Raw genomic sequence first — 19,762 nt, 5'->3', positions numbered from 1 at the left:
ACCAGACAGAAGGGTAAAATTCAAGACTTGCTGAGACTCTCTCAGGAGCTCTTCAAGATCCTTACTCTCCCGTTCTGAGGTAGGAAAATACTGGGGCAGAAGGGGAAGGCAACGCCCAGACAGGAAATTAAAGAAACAACTTCCTACCTCCCAGAGACCGAGGTTCGAAACCACCCAATCCAAGATGGCTTACGCCTCCAGGAGAACATACAAAGACATTCTGGAATGTATCAGACTTGAAAAATTGAATAAAAGATCATGATCTACTCTTACATGTGTGATCCACTGGACCAGGTACTACAGTGGCCTCTGACATGCATTGCAATTGATCATGGAGAAGAGTGCCATTGGCACTGTCAAAGCTGACTATCTGACCTGGACATGAGCTTCTGATCCAACAATGGGAAACACACATACAGTTTCAAGTGTCCACAGACACAGAAATCCAGCATGATACTCTTTTGCATGCACAGAAACTATCAGGAGACTCTTGAGGGTTCAGACTGTGTTAATGTTCAGGTTTTCAGAGAAAATCTGGGGAAGGAATGTCTCATATCAAGATTTTAACAAACATCACAGTATGCTACCTTGAAAATGTACCAATGTTTATAAATTGTAGTCGATTTGCAGAAGCTATTATAGACTAGAGAGAGTCCTGTGAGGTTTTAGTGCCATCTGTAAAATTGTTGTTATACGTTTAACACTGTGATGTTTAAAATGGTTTAACTATTTATTGTGAATGTTGCATTAAAATTATTATTGAAGTGTGTGTTAGCCACCCTGAACCAACTTTGGCTGGGGAGGGTGGGATATTAAACTCAATAAATAAGTAAATAAGCTTGTATCTGAACACAAACCCATTCATTCCTTTACAAAAGAGTGTAAAAAAAAGGGTAAGGAGAAAATTCTTGATTCAGCAGCATAAACAAACCATTTTGACTAGATAATCATGTAAAATTTGGTTACTCCAAGCAAAAAAAATTATCACATGCCAATAGACACAATTTTCAAAAATTCTGTGGTATAAAATAAGATTTTGCAAAAAAAACCCAAAAAACCCTGAACAATTGTATTGTATTGTATTGTATTGTATTGTATTGTATTGTATTGTCGAAGGCTTTCGCGGCCGGATTCTTTAACCTGATCTTGTCATTAGAGAAACAAAATATCTTTTCTTATAGAGATTAACAATTTGCTTTTATGCTGGGATATACCTTAGAATATTTGTTGCTTAATCACCATTTTATTGTTTTTATGGCTTTTATTTTGTTTGTTTTATAATGAAAAGAGGTATATGTAAATGTTAGGTAAAGAGCAGCAAAGAAAAGTGTTTAGCATACTTTAAAAAGTCCTTCTTGACAACAAATGTTAGGTAAAGAGCAGCAAAGAAAAGTGTTTAGCATACTTTAAAAAGTCCTTCTTGACAACAATGAACAGTATTGCAAAAATGTCACATTAAACTTTTTTCCTACTCATTTATGGGTTCCCCCATACATTGATTGCCCCTTTCTTCCTCCTGAGGTAACCTGAACATATCAGCCACACTGGAACATAACTGCTAGACTGATAATCATATTATATAAAAGGCTAGCCATTGTGGAAATGACTCACTTCCAGCCAATCACCATGCACATTCAGAAGAAGAAAAGCAGGAAAGAAGATTCAAACACTAATATAAAACAAATTATCAATGTAAAATCTCTCCATGCAACACTTGTCCTGATAAATCTAACAGATTAGGTTAGAATCTGAGTAAATTATGCACTGGATATCACCTCAGGCCCATATTTTCATTGTAGCACACAGAAACTTCAGTTCTTTGGTTAAACTCTGCCAATAAGATTTTGAGAGACTTCTGTTCAGATCACACTTTTTTTATTAGCCAGGTTCCAATCATTAATTTTAATATAATGTAAATCAGAATGAAAGGGGGGTTAAAAGGAAAACAAACAAATGATTAAGAAAAATGATACATAGTTTTTACTATGTGATCAAAAATTTTAGAAAGTTTTATTAGGGTTTTTTTGTGTTTTTACATATCCTAGAGTTTTAGAGTTTATATTAACAATAGCCATCATTAGTAATTAGTAATTGTTTTTGGTTTCTATGTAATACTATATGTAAATTTTGGTACTTTTTTTAGTCTTTGGAACTAAATCTAACTATGAATTGATTCTGGTTTCTTTTTCTGGTTTCTTAATTTCTAGCTATTAAAAAAATAAATACAATGACAAAAAAAATTAACACAGCACAATCCTTTAAAAAACCCAACAATTAGTTTGAATTTTTTAATATCGTTTTTGATAGCAGTGCATATGCATGCTAAATCTAGCCAACATCACTGCATGGCAATCATTGGAATTAAGTGAAATAGTAAGGGCGAGAACACACTGCATGCTTTAGCCAACAGTTCTTGAAAATCAATATCCTTTATACAGCCATTAATTACTTAACTAGCTTTACCTAACCCAATGGATTTTAAAAAGAGAGGGGAAAGACCCAAAAATATTCAATTTCTCATCTGTGAAATTGAGCCAAATTGTCATATAAGGATCTGTCATTGGGCACCTGCCCATACGTGACAGGTCTTCCCCATCTTGGAAGACCAGCTCTCCAATGGCCAGGTCCACCCATTCCTTTCAACCTTTCAACCTTTCAACCAATTCCATTCCTTTCAACCAAGGTAGACCAGCTCTAAGGAGAACTGGTTTACCCACTGTTAAAAACTGGTAGACCTCGAGGGCCTGGCGCTCCCCCCCCCCCACGTGATAAAACAGCGTGCGCCTGGAGACATGGGATACTCCATGTCCCCATTAGCAGTATGCCACTGCCCATATATCAGGCTGTGAAGATTTGTTCTAATTGTTCTAATTACTGATGAACAAAAACTGGATTCTAAGTCTAAAACTGCTAGCCAGGCCAAATTTACAAGTAATGTCTCGTCTTGACCAGGGCCAAAGAGGCCAGAAAAAGACCAGGGCCAAAGAGGGCATGCACCTAGGCACCTTAACTGTTCTTAAAAATTTGAATTGAATAAATTCAGTAGAAATAGCTGCTTGGACCCAGAGCTGCACATAGAAGTTGATGAGTAATCTTAATGGTAAATAATTGGAGTGCTATTTAAATATACTGCCCTCTTTCCATAAAAACATTTTATGATTGCTCCAATCTCCCTTTTGGCCTTAACTAGTACAGATTCAACATTCAATTTCCAACATAATTTGTTGTCAAAAAATGTGAAGATGATTTCTGGTGAAAAGTTGGATACAAATAATTCTTTTAAAAACGAATAAAGCACACAGATAAAGTTTATCATTAATGGCCATTTCAAAATCCTCACTATACACAGAAAACATTATGAAGGATGCATCACAAGGTCAATGCAAATTCAGTAGGAACAGTCTTTCATTTTATGACCCATTTCCCATGTGATGGGCGGTACTCATCACAGTCCTTCAGATGGGTTAAATGCCACTGAATTTTATTTTATTTTTCAGCAAAGCTAAAAGGTTGTTTGAGGATTTCTAGCTCTTAACTTTGCTGAAAGGAATTGAAAGGGCAGTTGCATATGGGCTGCCATCGGCAGAAACCAGGAATTTGGAACCTGAATGTTTCTGGTCACAGACTCTCACAGCTGATTTACCTGTATGTATGCAGAGGAACACACAAAAGATTGTTGCTGCTACTTAAGTGAATATGGTAGAGATAGGGGAAATCTACAGATGTAATAGAGAAGATGATAACCTCAAGATGTTTTGAAGCTATGCAGATTAGGCCAACCAGATATAATATAAGTGAAAGTCTGCTTTGGTCTACCAGCAGATACCTACAGGAGTGCAGGCAACATCACCAATAGATACAAAAACACACTCTACTCCTATTTTGCCAACATTAACACACACAACAATGATGAACTTGATGTAAGTGTTATATAAATATGCCATAAAGTGCATTGTGTTAGATAGCACCATACCATATAATATGATACATTTTCAAAACTAATAAGTGGAAAACTGCCTTTTAAACCTCAGATTTAATTAAAGCTTGAAATATAACTACTTTTTTTGCATTACTTGAATTTCACTCAGAATGCATGAAGCTGTCCCGCGCAAGCTTTATTCTCATTACAGCAAACGCACATACATCCTGCATGTATGTGCATATATCCATTTGTAAGAGCCAGCATGTATTCACTTTTCAAATGAAATTGAAGACCATTATGGAGTTTACATTGTACAAGAATTATGACACATATAATTACTGAAGCGTACATTGCCTATGGACGGTTCATACACTCACTGTAACTTATGAACAGAACAAGTGAGTCAAGCCATTCTTTCATATTTCCTAGAAATGTTTGACCAGCAGCAGCCTTCCGGGATCTCATGGCCTCATCTTTCACATCACCTGTTACCTGTAAGGGATTGAACTTGGAACCTTCAGCACTCGAAGAATGTGCCCCATCACTAAACTCCACATTTTAAAAGCTGCACTTTGATCACATTTATTCAGAAAGAGTCATTGAAAAAAAATATAAGCATCTGTAAAATGCAATGTTGATAAAGTAACTGAGCATTCCATTAATTATTTACAGCAAACCCATGAAGTTCAAATCTCTGCTAAACATATTAGTTAAGATTGCTAGCTAAACGCATGAAAATTAGAAGCTATAAATTTAATAAGGTGATTTTCTTCTTTCTGTAAATCAGTATTAGCAATGACAACTACTAAAGTGCCAGCTTATGCTTTGGGCTCCTCAAAAACTGTATGCTGCATGTTTTTTTCCCCAAAAACAAAAGGTATAAGTGTTGTATAAACCACAGTTTTAACACACACAATCAGTGCCCAGTTGAAGATGGTGACTTAAAGCAATATTTTAGTAATCTTATGACAATCACATGGGCCCCTTGCCAAGACACTAAAATATTTACTCTTTCCACATACCCATTCGTGGAAATTTCAGTGAGTTACACCTGTGAGTTACATTCCATGGAACTTAACCCACAGCAGCCAGTAAGAAACCTGTTTCTTTTCCAAGATCCCAGTAGGACTGCATCCAACACTTCAGGTTTTGACCATCTGCAAACTCTTTACTCATTTAAAAATAATCAAAAGTTTTTGTTTTGCATTCTGAGACCGCAAACAGGTTTCACTGGTAGTTCCTTCAGGCTTACACACTTCCTCAGAAAACATATATCCTCTTCATTGCTTCAGTAAGGATGAAAAATAAACTGATGCTTAAGAGCACTGGATGTGGTAGTTCATGTATGGGCTCAGCCCTCTGACAGGCACAGCCAGGGCTGTTTTCAGCATTGCATGGATCCTGGGTAACGGAGTAAAACTTGGGACTCTTTTGCTCTGACATGGATAGTCCCAGGTTAGCCTAACTTCATCAGATCTCAGAAACTATTCAGGGTTGGCCCTGGCAAGTATTTGGATGGCAGACCTGAAAGGAATAGCAGGATCATAGCTCGGAGGCAAGCAATGGCAAACCACTACTGAATGTCTCTTCCCTTGCAAACCCTGTGGGGCCACAATAAAACAGCTATGACTTGATGGCAAAAAAATATCCCCTTTTTCCTCCATAAGGCACCTCTTCCATTTGACCCCTCCCTTTTCTATTTTAATAGGCTTACTATGTTAAAGAGAAATCATACCAAATTGTGCTTTCTTAGTTACTTTCACTACTTTATATAAAACCAGGGAGAAGAAACTATGCCTTCAATAATTTTATTTGGTGGGCATTCAATAAAACTGATATCATTTTGTGTAAAAGCAATAAAAATATTAATCTGGAGACCCTCATTCTCAAGACCTGTGGAAAAGTTTCCCCAGTTTTATCACTGACAGTGAGGAACCCAATCCATGCCTATCCAAAATGCTTAAGCAATTGAACAATCCTAACCAATAGGCCCCCTAAGTATTCCAAAGAGCTGCACAGAACTGAGCTGCCCGGGAGAGCTCTCCCTGCCAGACAGCCCCTTATCTACGTAGCACCATTACAGTGGCCATGCGGCCGGGCATCCAGAGGCGTATCTAGGCAAACTGGAGCCTGGGGACAAAACCTGCGTTTGGCACCCCCCTCCCCCTAGTATGGGCTGCCACCCTCCCCCACCACGACCAAACAATGATTTTTTGCACCAGCACACAAAACACCTCCCACCCCCAGAAAAACATACATGGCTCTCTCCCCACCAACTCTCTTTCCTAATTTTGTCCTCACGCCAACTTTATGAGGTAGGTTGTTAGCCTGAGAAACAGCTCCAAGCCAGTGCAAGTGGGTATTAAGCATGTAAATCTCTCACAAATCACACCCAGCAAAACATTTACCAAACAAATATCAGCATCATCTCTCACAAAACACCTCCAGTGGAATCCACCCCCAAACAGCATCACTTTCAATGGTGTTTAAACTAGGGAGCCCAGATTCTTCTTTTAAATCCACCTTAAAGGGAGAATCTGGGGTCCCCAGTTAAAAAAACATTGAAAGTGATGCTGTTTTGGGGTGGATTCTCCCCCACCCTGAAACAGCATCATTTTCAATGTTTCCCCCATTTTCAATGGGAACCTCAGATTCTCCCTTTAAGTCCATGCGGAGGGGGTGTATTTAGAAGGAGAATCTGGGGAAATTTGGAGGGTACCTGCTGTCAGGGGTGCAATTGTTAAGCTAGCAGCACCAAACTTTCAGGGTATCTTTAGGAGACTCTCCTGATGATATCACCAAGGTTTGGTGAAGTTTGGTTCACAGGGTCCAAGGTTATGGACCCTCAAATGTGTAGCCCCCATCTCCTATTAGCTCCCATTGGAAACAATGGGGGATGGGAGCACCCCTTTTGGGAGTCCATAACTTTGGACCCCCTAAACCAAACCTCACCAAACCTGGGTGGTATCATCAGGAGAGTCTCCTGAAAAAAAACCCTGAAATTTTGGTGCTGCTAGACTAACAACTGCACCCCCTGCAGGCCATAAACTGAAAAAGCACTAAAAATAAAAAAAAACCACAAACCTGAAATTTTTGCGCACACCCCCCACGTGACCAAATGGAGGTGCCTGGGGACATAGGGTACCCCATGCCCCTAGGAAAATACGACTCTAAGTGCATCTGTGCCCCTTGCGGGGAATGTTGATCCTAGCATACTAAAGATATTCATTTCAAAACATCAAGTAGAAAGAGAACTTAATTTCATCACTCAACACCAAAGGAGCCATAAATTAACAAACAGAAGAAAATAAAACTTATTTTTTATACGTAGAAATGCATCACTCAGTTTTTGAACCAAGTTATATCTACGTTACCACTAATTTAATTTTCCAACAAATATCACAATCCACATCTTTACATGTTGGTTTTATACATACATATTGTTTTTAAAACTGATTCGTACTTTTTAATCGTTGACAGTGTAGAGGGCCCTAATTGGGTACAAAGATGGCCAATTATATTTTTTGCCTCAGTGTACCCATAATGATCAAGATGTGTACCATGAGAAAAAACCAAGAGGAGTATACCCCAACTTTCACTCCCCTAAGGAGTCTTAAAACAGTTAGCAAACTACTTGCCTTCCTTTCCCCTCAACAGACACCTTGTGAGGTAGGTGAGACTGAGGGAGTTGTGAATGGAACTGTGACTAGCCCAAGGTCACCCAGCAGGCCTCATGCGGAGCAGTGGGAAAACAAATCCATTTCACCAGATTAGTGTCTGCCGCTCATGTGAAGGAGCTAGGAATCAAACCCAGTTCTCCAAATCAGAGACCACACACACTGGCTCCCACCTCTCATGTATTGACTGGTTATGGCAACTGCAAACAAAACTGATTTGACAGCATTTGTTCCAACTGTAGCACTCCAAGATGTCTGAGATGGAGCTTTCAGGGCCAGTTTTGACAAATGTCATAAAGCCACCTCTCAGCATTATGTTGCTCCAGAAAAAAAGAATAAATTAGATATAATATTACCACCACCACCCCCAAAAAATCTTATACTTGGCCACAAGTATCTATATTCAAGATTCCAATTGTGGGGAATCAATTTACAAAAAATGCCTGAAGATTTCTTTTTCTAGAACAATGGCTTGCATTCCTTTGGCACCATTATCACAATTTTGGCTACAGATATTAGTCACCAGCAATCAATACTTTGTTGTCACCCTTCCCAACACAGTTCTTGCAAGACCTGTTTCCTGTTATACCTGTGACAGACAGAATTTTTAACAAAATCTCCTGGGTATCTACTGATTTGCTGTTAACAAGTAGTGGGGGAGAGTGTCATTAGATTGGGATATTTGTCCCTTGGCACCTTGGCGAGAGATAAGCATCCATCACCATAAAGTAATAAAGTTCAGTTTCCACTTTACTGTGGTGTCAAGTTTGCAACTTGAGAAAAAAAAAACAATTATTTTCATCCAGCAGCTCTTATTGGTCAGCACATTACCAACTAAACCTGTTTTGACACAGAGTTTGGGCACAGCACCACAGAGGAACTCCAGAGATTCAACTAGGAACTTTGCAGTTTGAAGCCAAGAGTTCATCTAGTGAGTTACCATGGAAAGTGTGTACTCTGGGATCAGATTCCACTTTAGGGGCAGAAGCCTCTCAGATGAACAGGCAGTACAAAACATCTACATGCCTACATTCTCTGGTCTAGCTATGAGAGCAGCATCTTCTGCCGTTACAGTGTTCAAATTCCAGCCTCCAGCAATGGAGAGCAAGGTCTTAGGGACAGACAATCCATATCTGGATTCATGTATAGCTGCCCTTGGTCCAAGCCTGAGTATGACAGGCCACACCATTTTTATACTTGTGGGATATATAGATGTCAGGCCTCCTCTACTTACTCACTGACAGCTTAAGCACCAGTGGGAGGAAATGGGAAGGGGAGTCAGCACTCTAATGTCACCACCAGTAAAGACCAGTTTTATCACAGAGTTTCTGCAAAATATTACAAAGTATGCCACTTACATTTTGCTGGAAGCAACATAAGCTTGCCAGTGTGATGCCTACATTCCAGGCCCCATCTGTCGCATCAGGCCCCATCCTCCATTTCCTCCTGTGGGGCAGTCAGCTGCTGCCTGGCAACCCTTTGAAGGAATGCGATAACTCTTGGCTTACTGTGAGCCTGGGCTGTCAGGACTAGCAACCTGTCCATGTGGGGAATTCTGAAGCAGCAGCATACATAAGAGGCCGGCATCAGTGCTCATTTTATAGTCTTAACAACAAAATTAATGTTTCCCCACCCTTGAGTTAAGTAGTAAACCACACCCCTAGGTCATTTGTCAGAAATGGCCACATTAACAGTATATCACAAGCCAAAAAGCTGCTAGGACTATATGTATCTCACTGTCATTTAAGTTTCATTCATGGTCACAGTAAAATGTTCAGGTACAGTTGGGTGACATCATGCACAAAATTCAAATTCATTTAGTTAACCTGAAGGAATAATAAGTATAAAATATCATTCAGTCCTTGCAAAATCTTAATATATGCTGTCTGAAAACTAAAGAAATGAATGAAGTAGGTTCTATTATTTATCTCCTTGTTCTGATCCACTGGGGAGGACTCTCAGTTAAGGACCAGCAGGTTACCCACTCCATAAGTAAATAAAACCAGGGAGTCCAATGATTGCAAGAAGAGTGTGTTGCTACTCAACACAAACATTGTGGTATTGGATCTAGGGCAGCATTTCTCAATCTGTGGAATGCAACCCACAAGTGGGTTGCAAAGTCTGCTGAAGTGCATTGCAGGCTCCTACTAGCTTATTGCAGGTGTTCCCTTTTCCTCTTTGCCTGCTGCCCAGCTAAACTCACAGAGGGGTGGGGGTGGGGGTTGCACCTGGAGCTTCTTGCCTTGTTTTCTTGTATTTTTTTTCTTTTGCCATTGTCGCCTGTTTTCTTTGATGTTTATACCACCTCCATGTTTTTCTAGTGGTTGGTCACTGAAGTGCATTTAAAATGCCATTTGTGAATTGCCAACATGTTGTAGTAGTTGGAACAAATGGCCATAAGAATTACCAGGAAACCTGATGAAATGCTGCTTCAGATGTGCTGTTTCTTCAATGTGATTCCTGCTTCAGATGTGCTGTTTCTTTAATGCTATGAAGGAATAGAATGATCTTCTTGTATCTTTGATATGTCCCAGTTTTACATCAGTTCTGTATCTCAATATTCCAGGCCAATAATGGAACCAGAGAGGCTAGAGGTCAAAAGAAGTAAGCTTTAACTGGAGGGCTGTGTTACCTCCTCATTTGGCTTCTCCTGAGTGAAGCTCTGAGAGGGTGCACACTTTCTATTTTATAGGAAATGTTGTGGGAAACAGAATACATCAACAGGGGGCAATCTTGTTGTAAAATACATACCGTATATACTCGTGTATAAGTCGACCCGAGTAGAAGTTGAGGCACCTAGTTTTAACACAAAAAACTGGGAAAACTTATTGACTCGTGTATAAGTCGAGGGTGGGAAATGAAGCCAGTGGCACAGAGCAGGGCGCTGCTGCCATTCCTCCTCTGCCCCAGGGAGAAGGCAGCCACCTTTTCCCTGGGGTAGAGGGGGTTCCCTGCTTGGCACCACCGGCTCCCGCAGCGCGAGAGCCGGTGGCACAGAGAAGGGCACCACCGCCATTCCCCCTTTGCCCAGGGAGAAGGCAGCCGCAGAGGGGGTTCCCTGCACAAAGCAGGGTGCCCCCGCCATTCCCCCTCTTCCCCAGAGAGCAGGGCGCCGCTGCCCTTCCCCCTCTGCCCCAGGGAGAAGGCAGCCACCTTTTCCCTGGAGCAGAGGGTGTTCCCTGCTCGGCGCCCCCTGCCCCCCCATTCTCCCCTCCCCGCAGTTACTTTAACAAACGGAGGAGACTTGAAAAGAGGCCTGCTACCTGTGTTCCCTTCCAGGCGTCAAATGACTTGATGGGAACTACATTTCCCAGGGTCTCCTGGGAAATGTAGTTCCCAGCAGGCCATTTCAGCTGGGAAAAGAACACAGGCAGCAGGCCTCTTCTGAAGCCTGCTCCGTTTGTTAAAGTAAATGGGGGGGGGGGCATTGCAGGGGGAATCACTGACTCGCATATAAGTCGAGGGGGGCATTTTTCAGCCTTAAAAAAGGGCTGAAAAACTCAACTTATCCGCGAATATATACGGTATGTGTTCTTTAGAAGCACACAATAAACAAGAAATTCAAAATAATAGATCACAAAAAGTCAGTTTGCATCGTACAATCACATCATCTTAGGATAGATAAGATCTTTTGGCTTTGATGTGAGGGAGGCATTGTTCCCGGAAGTGGGATTCCTTTCCTTGCCAAATGTTTGTCACCCTAAGGTCACAATGTTAGCTGTCTTGTAGCTGACAGGTAACATATATATTTTCCAACTCTCTGGTATTTAACACAATACCTACCTAACCAGGACAGAATTATACTGGGCAGTATTTATTCATTTAAGAATAATCATATTTCCTTGCTAAAACACAGCATTTCTAGTACACGGTTCTCAGATACAATAACTTGGGTTTCAAAGAGAGCTATTTTTATTGCCCCAGGAAAAGGGTCCTTTGAGGGGAAAAAGGGAAAACCCATGTCCTTGATATGCTGGCCTTTTAAGTCAAAGAAGGTCTTTTTCCACATTCTGTTAGTGATTTTGCATTTTACATTGGGACTGGGGGAAATCCTGTTCGTTATCTCTGTTGACAAAATTCAGTGAGCAACCCGGGGGTTTGCTTGGATGCAGAATTCGTTCCCTTGTGAAAGGAAGGCTCTTTGGTTTAATATATTTTTAATAACAGAGCTACGGCTTTGTAAATAAGGAACCTTTCTGCTAGTACTACTGTGAATAAGGCTAGTATGAAATGAATTCTATTAATGGTCACTCTATAAGTATATTAGCTAACGATTACAGTGATTTTGAACAAATTTTATTTTTCTGGGCTGACACAATACCTTTCTCTGATATATCTATATTATTTTTCAATCCAAGATGGATCTCTCGGATGTGCTCCCCAAACCTGTATCTCACAGGCTTAAATTGACAGTTTCATTCCTTCCCTCATTCCAGCATTAGCAGAGACTGGGACCTTTTTTGCATGCTGAACTTACTTCTGATTTTCCTGGGAGTTGATCCACAAGTATTGGAACTGGTTTGGCCACAGTTCTTGTACATGTCTGCCCCCTGTGCATTTTTACAGTTTTAGAATCCGTTTATTTTCTTCTACATGCAGTGGGTGGGGAAAGGGGGGAGAGATTAAACAATTATAATAGTCAAATCACTGAAAAGTGGGCTGGTGATGGGTGGGACAAAATCATCTGATAGAAACATTACACACAGAAAAAAGCCGACTCAAAATCAGTTTCCAAAAAAAATCAGGGTGAAAGTGGCCTCAAGGGCCAGGAACACCCTGAGGAGGAAGGGAGGTAAAAACAAAAGAGAACACTAAAGGCTCAAAAATACATGCAGAAATCATGGGATAAACCAAAGCCATATTGAACCAGAACTGATGAAAAAAAAATAGGGAAAAGAACAGAATGAGGGGACTGAATAGGATGTACTGGTCTGAGCTGATGATCAGAAGAAAACAGAAGATGCTTAATGTTTAAGAACAAATATAATTTCCAAAAGGATAAATGTTCCACTGGAATAAAATGCAATAAGGGTGGGAGGTTCTAAAGCAATATTGCAAGATAATTTTAGGTCTGAAATCTGAAGCTTTCGCTAAATAGGGGGCAACCCAAGCAAACTCCAAACCCTTTTCCATGTTTTGCTTTCTCGATCTCTACTTTAAAAAAGAAGTAAAGAGGATGGAAAACTGATTCTGTATGCCGAAATGAAGCCAAATCCTTCCTCTTGCTTCTATGTGTTTTCTCTGAAATAAATCCCATTTAATTCAATGGAGCTTTCTTACAAAGTAATCCTATGCCCTCTTACTTGAGAGTAAGCTCTGTTCAATATAGACACTGCTCAGGACTGTTCATTCTGACCGGGATTAAGAGATGCATTAATTCTTGGCATTATTTTTTAAATTAAATTTTAAATAAACAAAGAAAAATAAAACTGGTAATCTTCAAAGCTCAACAAGATCCACTTGTTGCGTCTATAATTTTTACAGCTCATGGAGGTAACTGCAATTGGACAGTTGTGTCCTTATATTCTCATTAAAAAGCTGAGTAACTTATGCAAGCACAATAAACATTTCAACAAATTCAACATGAATAGGTCCGTTAAGTAAAATTTTGCTTGGATAATTTAAGTTTAAATAACAATTATAAAACAGGCAAACTTGCAGTTAAAATCAGAGTATTTCCTGGCAACCAGAACAAGTTGGGGTGGGAGGAACTTACTAGCTGCAAATGGAGGTCAGTGTCAGCAAGCTGACATCACTTCTTGAGGTAACATTATCATGTTGCCATTGACCACAGGGATGCTCTTGTATTTGGGGGGAAACTCTGTGGTAGAAACTATTTTTACAATAAAGTTTTGCCCAAATACCAGAGTGTCCCCATTGTCATTGATGATGTCACTTCTAGAAATGACATCAACACATCAACACTGACCTCCATTTATTCCTAGTAGAAATCGCCACTGGCTAGCTAAACATAGCCGGGTTGGGGGGAGCTCAGAGCAGGCAATCCCTCGCCCCTGTGGAGAAATGGTAATCCTAGTTAAAATGCATGAAAAAAATGGCTGACAAAAATCTACAGTCCAAAATTCACCATACCAATAAAGTTAGGAACCAATGACATTCCTCACCCACATAATCAGGAATTAAGTATAAATCCTAAAATTGCCCTCTCCCATATCAACCTATCCAGTCACTCCAGTCATCTTCTGAGGCCTCGAATCTTGTGTAATGTCACAGAGTCAATCTTTGACCTTACTTTTGTCTCATGGGGATCCATTGTAATAGTAGGAGATCTCCAGCCATTATCTGGAAGTTGACAACCAACTAGCACCTAAAGTTAATTATCCCTTGGTTAAATAGTAAGTAATATTAATTTAGTGTTTACGATGCTTTGACCAGTACAGCAGACCCTGCATTAGTGGGACAACACTAGGAAGATGTTTTGACCAGTTCTGTAAATAATAAATTACATACCAGTACACAGTGTGATTAACATTACACACAAAACCAAGTCAAACATAATCATTGACGACCGCTTCACACTGAGTAAGCTGCGAAAGTGACTCACTCATACTGGTCAAGTGCAAAGCACTCCCAGTATTTTAGAAGCATACATGCAACATAATCTGACTTGGTAACTCCAGGTAACCACCAAACTATCTATTTAATTAATTTGGAAACATTCCATTTTCCACAAGTCTGTTAAGAACTGCTATGAGAGTTGAGCATGTTTCAATGTCAACATGATTAAAACACTGCAAGCTAGCTAGTTCACAAGACCACATACTACTGTGCCCAACTGCACTTCCTAATAATAATTGCTGCTCCGATGTGTTAGACATAATGTAGACCACTCAAGTGATGTAGTGACTTTCCAAATGTGTGAGAAATGATTTACAGGTTTTCCTGCAATAAAACCCTCTGGTGCTAATGGGAACTTCCTTCCAAACATGTGTGCTCAGCATCCTAGGCTAAAGACCACTACACATATGTGTAAGGTCTCGATAAAATCCCTCCTGGGTATTCAAAGGTCAGAGACTGAATGGAGATAGACAAGCTGTGCAAACTGACAATTTCCATTCAGACTCCCACCATGATGTACTCAATTAGAACACCTTTCTAAGAGGAAGAAGTAATAGGAAATGCAGAGGGGTATATTTATCCCTGCACTATTCTTTACAAAGGCCTGTACTGAAGTACAGTTCGAAGAGCCTAAACAGTTCACATGCACAACCCATCCCTGAAAGTTTTTTCCTAACATACTGTTAGAACCAGTTTACATATGTTCGTATGCAGTTTATAGTGCAACTAGCACTAAAGCCCATTTTAAATTAAAATAAAATGGGCTCAAGAAGAGGGGGAAGGGGGAACCCATCCTCCTTTGTCTTTCCCCTAGAACAGCCCCAGCCTCTGCCCCAGTCCCAGGTGGACCTATCCTAGGTCAGCGCTTGTAGTCCTTGTCAGGGAGGTTCTATTGTTTGTTTGGGCAGGGCTGGTGGTGGGGCAATGCACTGCTGCAGCAGCCTGGGTTGCTTTTTGGGGTAGTGGGCTCAGCAAGGCAGAGAGTGGCAATCAGCCGCTGGCCTGGCATGCCAATGTGTTGTTTGGAGCAGGGGGAGGCTCCTGGGTTGGGGGAGGGTGGGCGAGGATGGGACGGATTGTCACCCACCAATGGGCATGTGCAGCCATTGGCTGGGAGTTATGGGAGTTAGTCATTGAACATTCTATCCCTTAGCCAATTGTGTATAAGGATGGTAAAACACACTTTCTTGGAAAGAAACCCAACTGAACAGACCTCAGTTAGAATTGGAGTACACCTGAGTAAACCTAAGCAGATCTACTCAGAATCCAACTCAAGTCTATTTTAATGGGATTCCCAAGTGTTTTTAGGTTTGCATTGTTAGTTGCTTTTCACTTGCTTTCTCAAATCTTTCAGCTGTGTGAACTATCTCCACTGGGTAAAGGCCCATCAGAGGGAATGGGTGAATCACACATTAAGAGTTTTTCAGGCCTTTATTGCTGAAGACATCCTCAGAAAAGCTTAAAAATACAAGAATTTCAGTCACAAAGCTCTTCTCCACAGAAGGGAAGTGATGAAAATCAGCCAGGAGTGTCTGGTTCACAAAGTGAAACTGTGCAGGGACTGATGATTTCTGACTATGAAAAAAATATATGGGCTAGTGATATGAGCTACAATGTTCCATCTGAACTATAGTAGAAAGCATCACCACAGTGCCATTTACAGGCATACTTTGCGGAATGTCACACCCACATCAGTTTATGTAATAACAGCAAAGCACATACAGAATGAATACCTGGAAAATGATGGGGGGGGGGGGGGTTTGAATTCTATTTTTATTAACCTATTTGTGGGAAAGGAAGAACACACAGAAGAGAATAGTCCCAGGGACAGTTCTCAAGATGATGCCTCTCTTCATGACGTAAAATGAATGGATGTCCCAAGAGCTCAGAGTGCCACAAAACTTCTTCATTCCTGTTCTCAACAGAAATAAAAGCTAAACCACTGCTGGCATTCCCACCTCTCATTTCTAACACTGGTCGAATCCCCACTACCGTCTTAGCCAGGTTTCAGAACACAAACTAACCAGGTTTGAGGGACAACCTCCCCGGTCGAATCCCCACTACTGTCTTAGCCAGGTTTCAGAACACAAACTAAGGGTCGTTTGTGTTCTGAAACCTGGCTAAGACGGTAGTGGGGATTCGACTGGGGAGGTCGTCCCTCAAACCTGGCTAGTTTGTGTTCTGAAACCTGGCTAAGACGGTAGTGGGGATTCGACCACTGTCTCTGTTGTTCATCCCCATCCTTCTAAATTTAAACTGCAAGATCCTTGGGGCAGGGATTGTCTTTTACTTAAATTAATTGAAAGCGTTCTGCACATTTTGTCAACACCACAAAATAATACAACATGAATCTCAGCATTGGTATGCACCACTGACATAACATTTCCTTTTTTCCTCTCTTTTTTTTAAAAAAAGATCTTTTGGTGCCTGTAGAACCGCCACTGGCCTGGTCTGTGTTCTAAAACACCGGATGAAAACAAGATCCTATATTTAAGCATCTATTGAAACATATTGCAAAAATGCAATTTCATGTAATGCCTTTAATTAACACCTAACTCGAATACTGAAAACACTGAGGGTGAAATAGGTCAGAATGGACAGGAAACAAGAAAGGAACCACTCTTGGAAACTGTGAGGTAGCTAATCCCCCCCCCCTTTTTTTTTCCTACCTGGAGCTCTGCAAGAAGGTAAACAAATTTGGATTTGATATAAAAGAAACTGTAACCTCTATACTGGGGGCTCTTTTTATTTGATTGAGGCAAATCCTGGGGAGAACAGAAAGCTTTTTGCTGGAAAAAAAGGAGCCATAATCATTTATGTTTCATGGGGTGGGGGTTCACTCTTGTTTCTTCTTCCCTCCTCCAATTACTAAATGACGGATTCCCCTCTTGGCCTCTTACTAAAGCTGAACATGTTGGATGAGAAGCCTCAAGTGCGTGCCACATTTTGTAGGCATCCTTTTTCGAGGTTGGCAAAACTGACTGGCCTCTTTCCGCTGGGAGCTTCCAATCACCTTCCAATTGGCTGGGAGAAATGACTGCAGCAAATGGAGAATAAATTATGCAATTCAACTGCCACAAAATGCAAGTGTGCGTTCTTCGAGGTTTGCAGTAATACGCTGCCATTCAGCGTATTGGACAGTTCTGCTTATCGCCTCTGGTCTTCTGCATAACTGTAACTGTATCCCTCTCCTCCTAATTTCTGCATTGAAACTCCTACAAGTGGTTTCCCTAAATGCATCCTGCAGCACCGTGCACACAATCCCAAATTCTTCCTACCACCACTCCTCTGCAGCCTACATATTGCATAAGGAGCAAGGGGTTGCCTTAATAGAGAAAACTGTAAATTCACAAAATTGCATCGGGATCATGAACGTACCCTTCAGAGGATGCATTCAGAAAGACACAGGATAGTTGCACTGGTTTCTAACCAATGCCTCTCTAAAGTTTGAATGGACGCTGTAGGCTACTCTTCAGGTTTTGCAAGGGACCCCAAATATTATCATTTCCCGTTTGCAAGATTTTATTGTCTTGACACCCTTAAATAGAATCCTCTCCCGTATTTTTTTAAAGATCTCATCTGATTCCATTCAAAACACCAAAAAAGCTAATAAATCTGTGCTTGTGCATGTAACTCCACTTCCTTGCATAACTTTCGTAAATCTCGCCATAAAAGCTACACTCAGTGCCTGCGACGGGGGGGGGGGGGGTTCTGCCTGTGGAAAATGAGCTCAGCTCTGGCACCAGAACAATACTTTCCCATGGAAACAAAGGCATATATTCTTAGTAACTCCACTCAAGTTTCACAGTACATTTGCACCAGATACTTTTTTGCATAAAGTTTGATTTAAATTTGCACGATAAACTGTCTGCAGTTTCGCCTGCATTTTACCGTTTGTATGCTGTGTGCATACGTATAAAGCGACTCATGCATAGGGTTCCCAATACCCTTTATCTGTTCTGATTGTGCAAAAGGCAAAAAGAGCTCAGTAATCCCAGGAGAAGAATGCAAACAACGTCAATGCACAGCTGAACTGCAAGCCCTGCCTTACAGGAACTGTGTGTGCGTTTGTGTGCGCGCGCGACTGTGTGTGTGCCTGCAAAAAAAGGCACATATTAAACAGGAAATGCAACTGAGAGCTATTCAAAGCCTCAAACTTCAAAATGCAATTGCATCCCGAAAATTGCATGCATGCAATTCCAAAATGCATGAACGACTTTTTGCATATTTGCAAGGAACATAAGTCGAAGCCTTACCTCTTTGCTGAGACATTTTCCCCTCTGCTTTGATGGGGGAGGGGAGCACAAAAGACTTTGCCTTCTCTCTTCAGTAGCTAGTTTTGCAACAAAGATGCAAACTGCAAGCTCTCAATCTTCATGCAACTGGAGTTTTTCTTACTTCCTACACCAGAGCTCCTTGCAAAGGAAAGAGCTGCAATTGCACACCTTGCAAAACAGATTGCAAAGTGGGTCCCCCCGTTATTGCAATGGTAAAGAAGGCTCTGCTGCACCTACATGATGGGCCAGGGCTGGCAGCTAAAAGCTCCAAACTTGGAACAGAGTGTCTCAGTGCGCAGACGTTCTTTCTACGACCAGAGCTATGATTTCTGGGTAATGTAGTTCGTTCGGATTTCCACGGAGTATTTCATTAAGAAGGTTCCTTGGCTCTATGCTCTGAATTTTCAAAATAATAATAATAAGATACAGGTGTTATGTGTGTTGGGGTGAAGAGATAAATCTTAGATCATATGAAAAAGGTAAGTAGGAAATGAAAACGGCAGCTCATCATTTATTTTGTAGTCCAGAGCTTCTGAGAATCATTACATAGTGTGTATATCAGCACGTTGCAGTACATATTTTCTACCTGTTTACAGTTTCATAATAACGTATGAATAACCGTTCTGTACTGTTGTCTATGTAATCCTCTGCATCCAGCAATCCTCATAAGTAAGGGATATTGACGATTTAGGCAAACCCTTACCCCCTAGTCTTTCGTAATCAGATTGAAGTATAATGAATTGCCATTAAACATGGAGATTCTTATCTGAGATCGCCATTGGAACTGCATTAATGTGACTTGTGCATTTTAAAATTAGCAAATCAACACATTAAAATTAGCAAATCAATTGCAATCCTTCAGGGGGCTGTTAATCAATATTTAATATTGGAGCTTTTAGCTGCCAGCCCTGGCCCATCATGTAGGTGCAGCAGAGCCTTCTTTACAACTATTATGAAGTTTTAGTATTTTATTTTGTTATTCACTTGCTGTATTATGATGTGAACCGCCCTGAGCCCCCTGGGGGAGGGCGGTATAAAAGTGAAACAAACAAATAAATAAATAAATAAATAAATAATAAAGTAAGTAGCTTCAACCAGGATTTCAGTGTTGAATCAAAGGAAAGTCTTCTGATTTTCAGGATTTTGGAATTGAAATTCTTTCTGGAAATAATAATTTGAAGATCGGGTTGGTCACAGTTTTAAATGTTGTTTCTTGTGAACATATGACCAACAGTTTCTCAAGAACCATTATTGTTCTATCAAGAACTATTGCCTTGGCCACCTGCACTCATGCCAGTCCCTGAAAA

The 19,762-nt window shown here is 40.7% G+C and overlaps 1 protein-coding gene across 1 annotated transcript in view; it reads right to left on the bottom strand.

Annotated features, from left to right (window-relative positions):
• The window catches only part of MAP2K6 (mitogen-activated protein kinase kinase 6), an 88,100-nt gene extending 69,377 nt beyond the window's left edge, over positions 1–18,723 (bottom strand). Inside the window, exon 1 of the mRNA XM_048487919.1 lies at positions 18,435–18,723. Within this exon, the coding sequence (XP_048343876.1) occupies positions 18,435–18,450 (16 nt within the window). The 5' untranslated portion in view covers positions 18,451–18,723. The remainder of the gene's footprint in view (positions 1–18,434) is intronic.
• Positions 18,724–19,762: the final 1,039 nt, after the last annotated feature.

This window comes from Sphaerodactylus townsendi, linkage group LG03 (assembly GCF_021028975.2).
Source record: "Sphaerodactylus townsendi isolate TG3544 linkage group LG03, MPM_Stown_v2.3, whole genome shotgun sequence".
NCBI lineage: Eukaryota > Metazoa > Chordata > Lepidosauria > Squamata > Sphaerodactylidae > Sphaerodactylus > Sphaerodactylus townsendi.
Note: the sequence above shows the minus strand (reverse complement) of the source record. Positions and strands in the feature narration are given on the sequence as shown.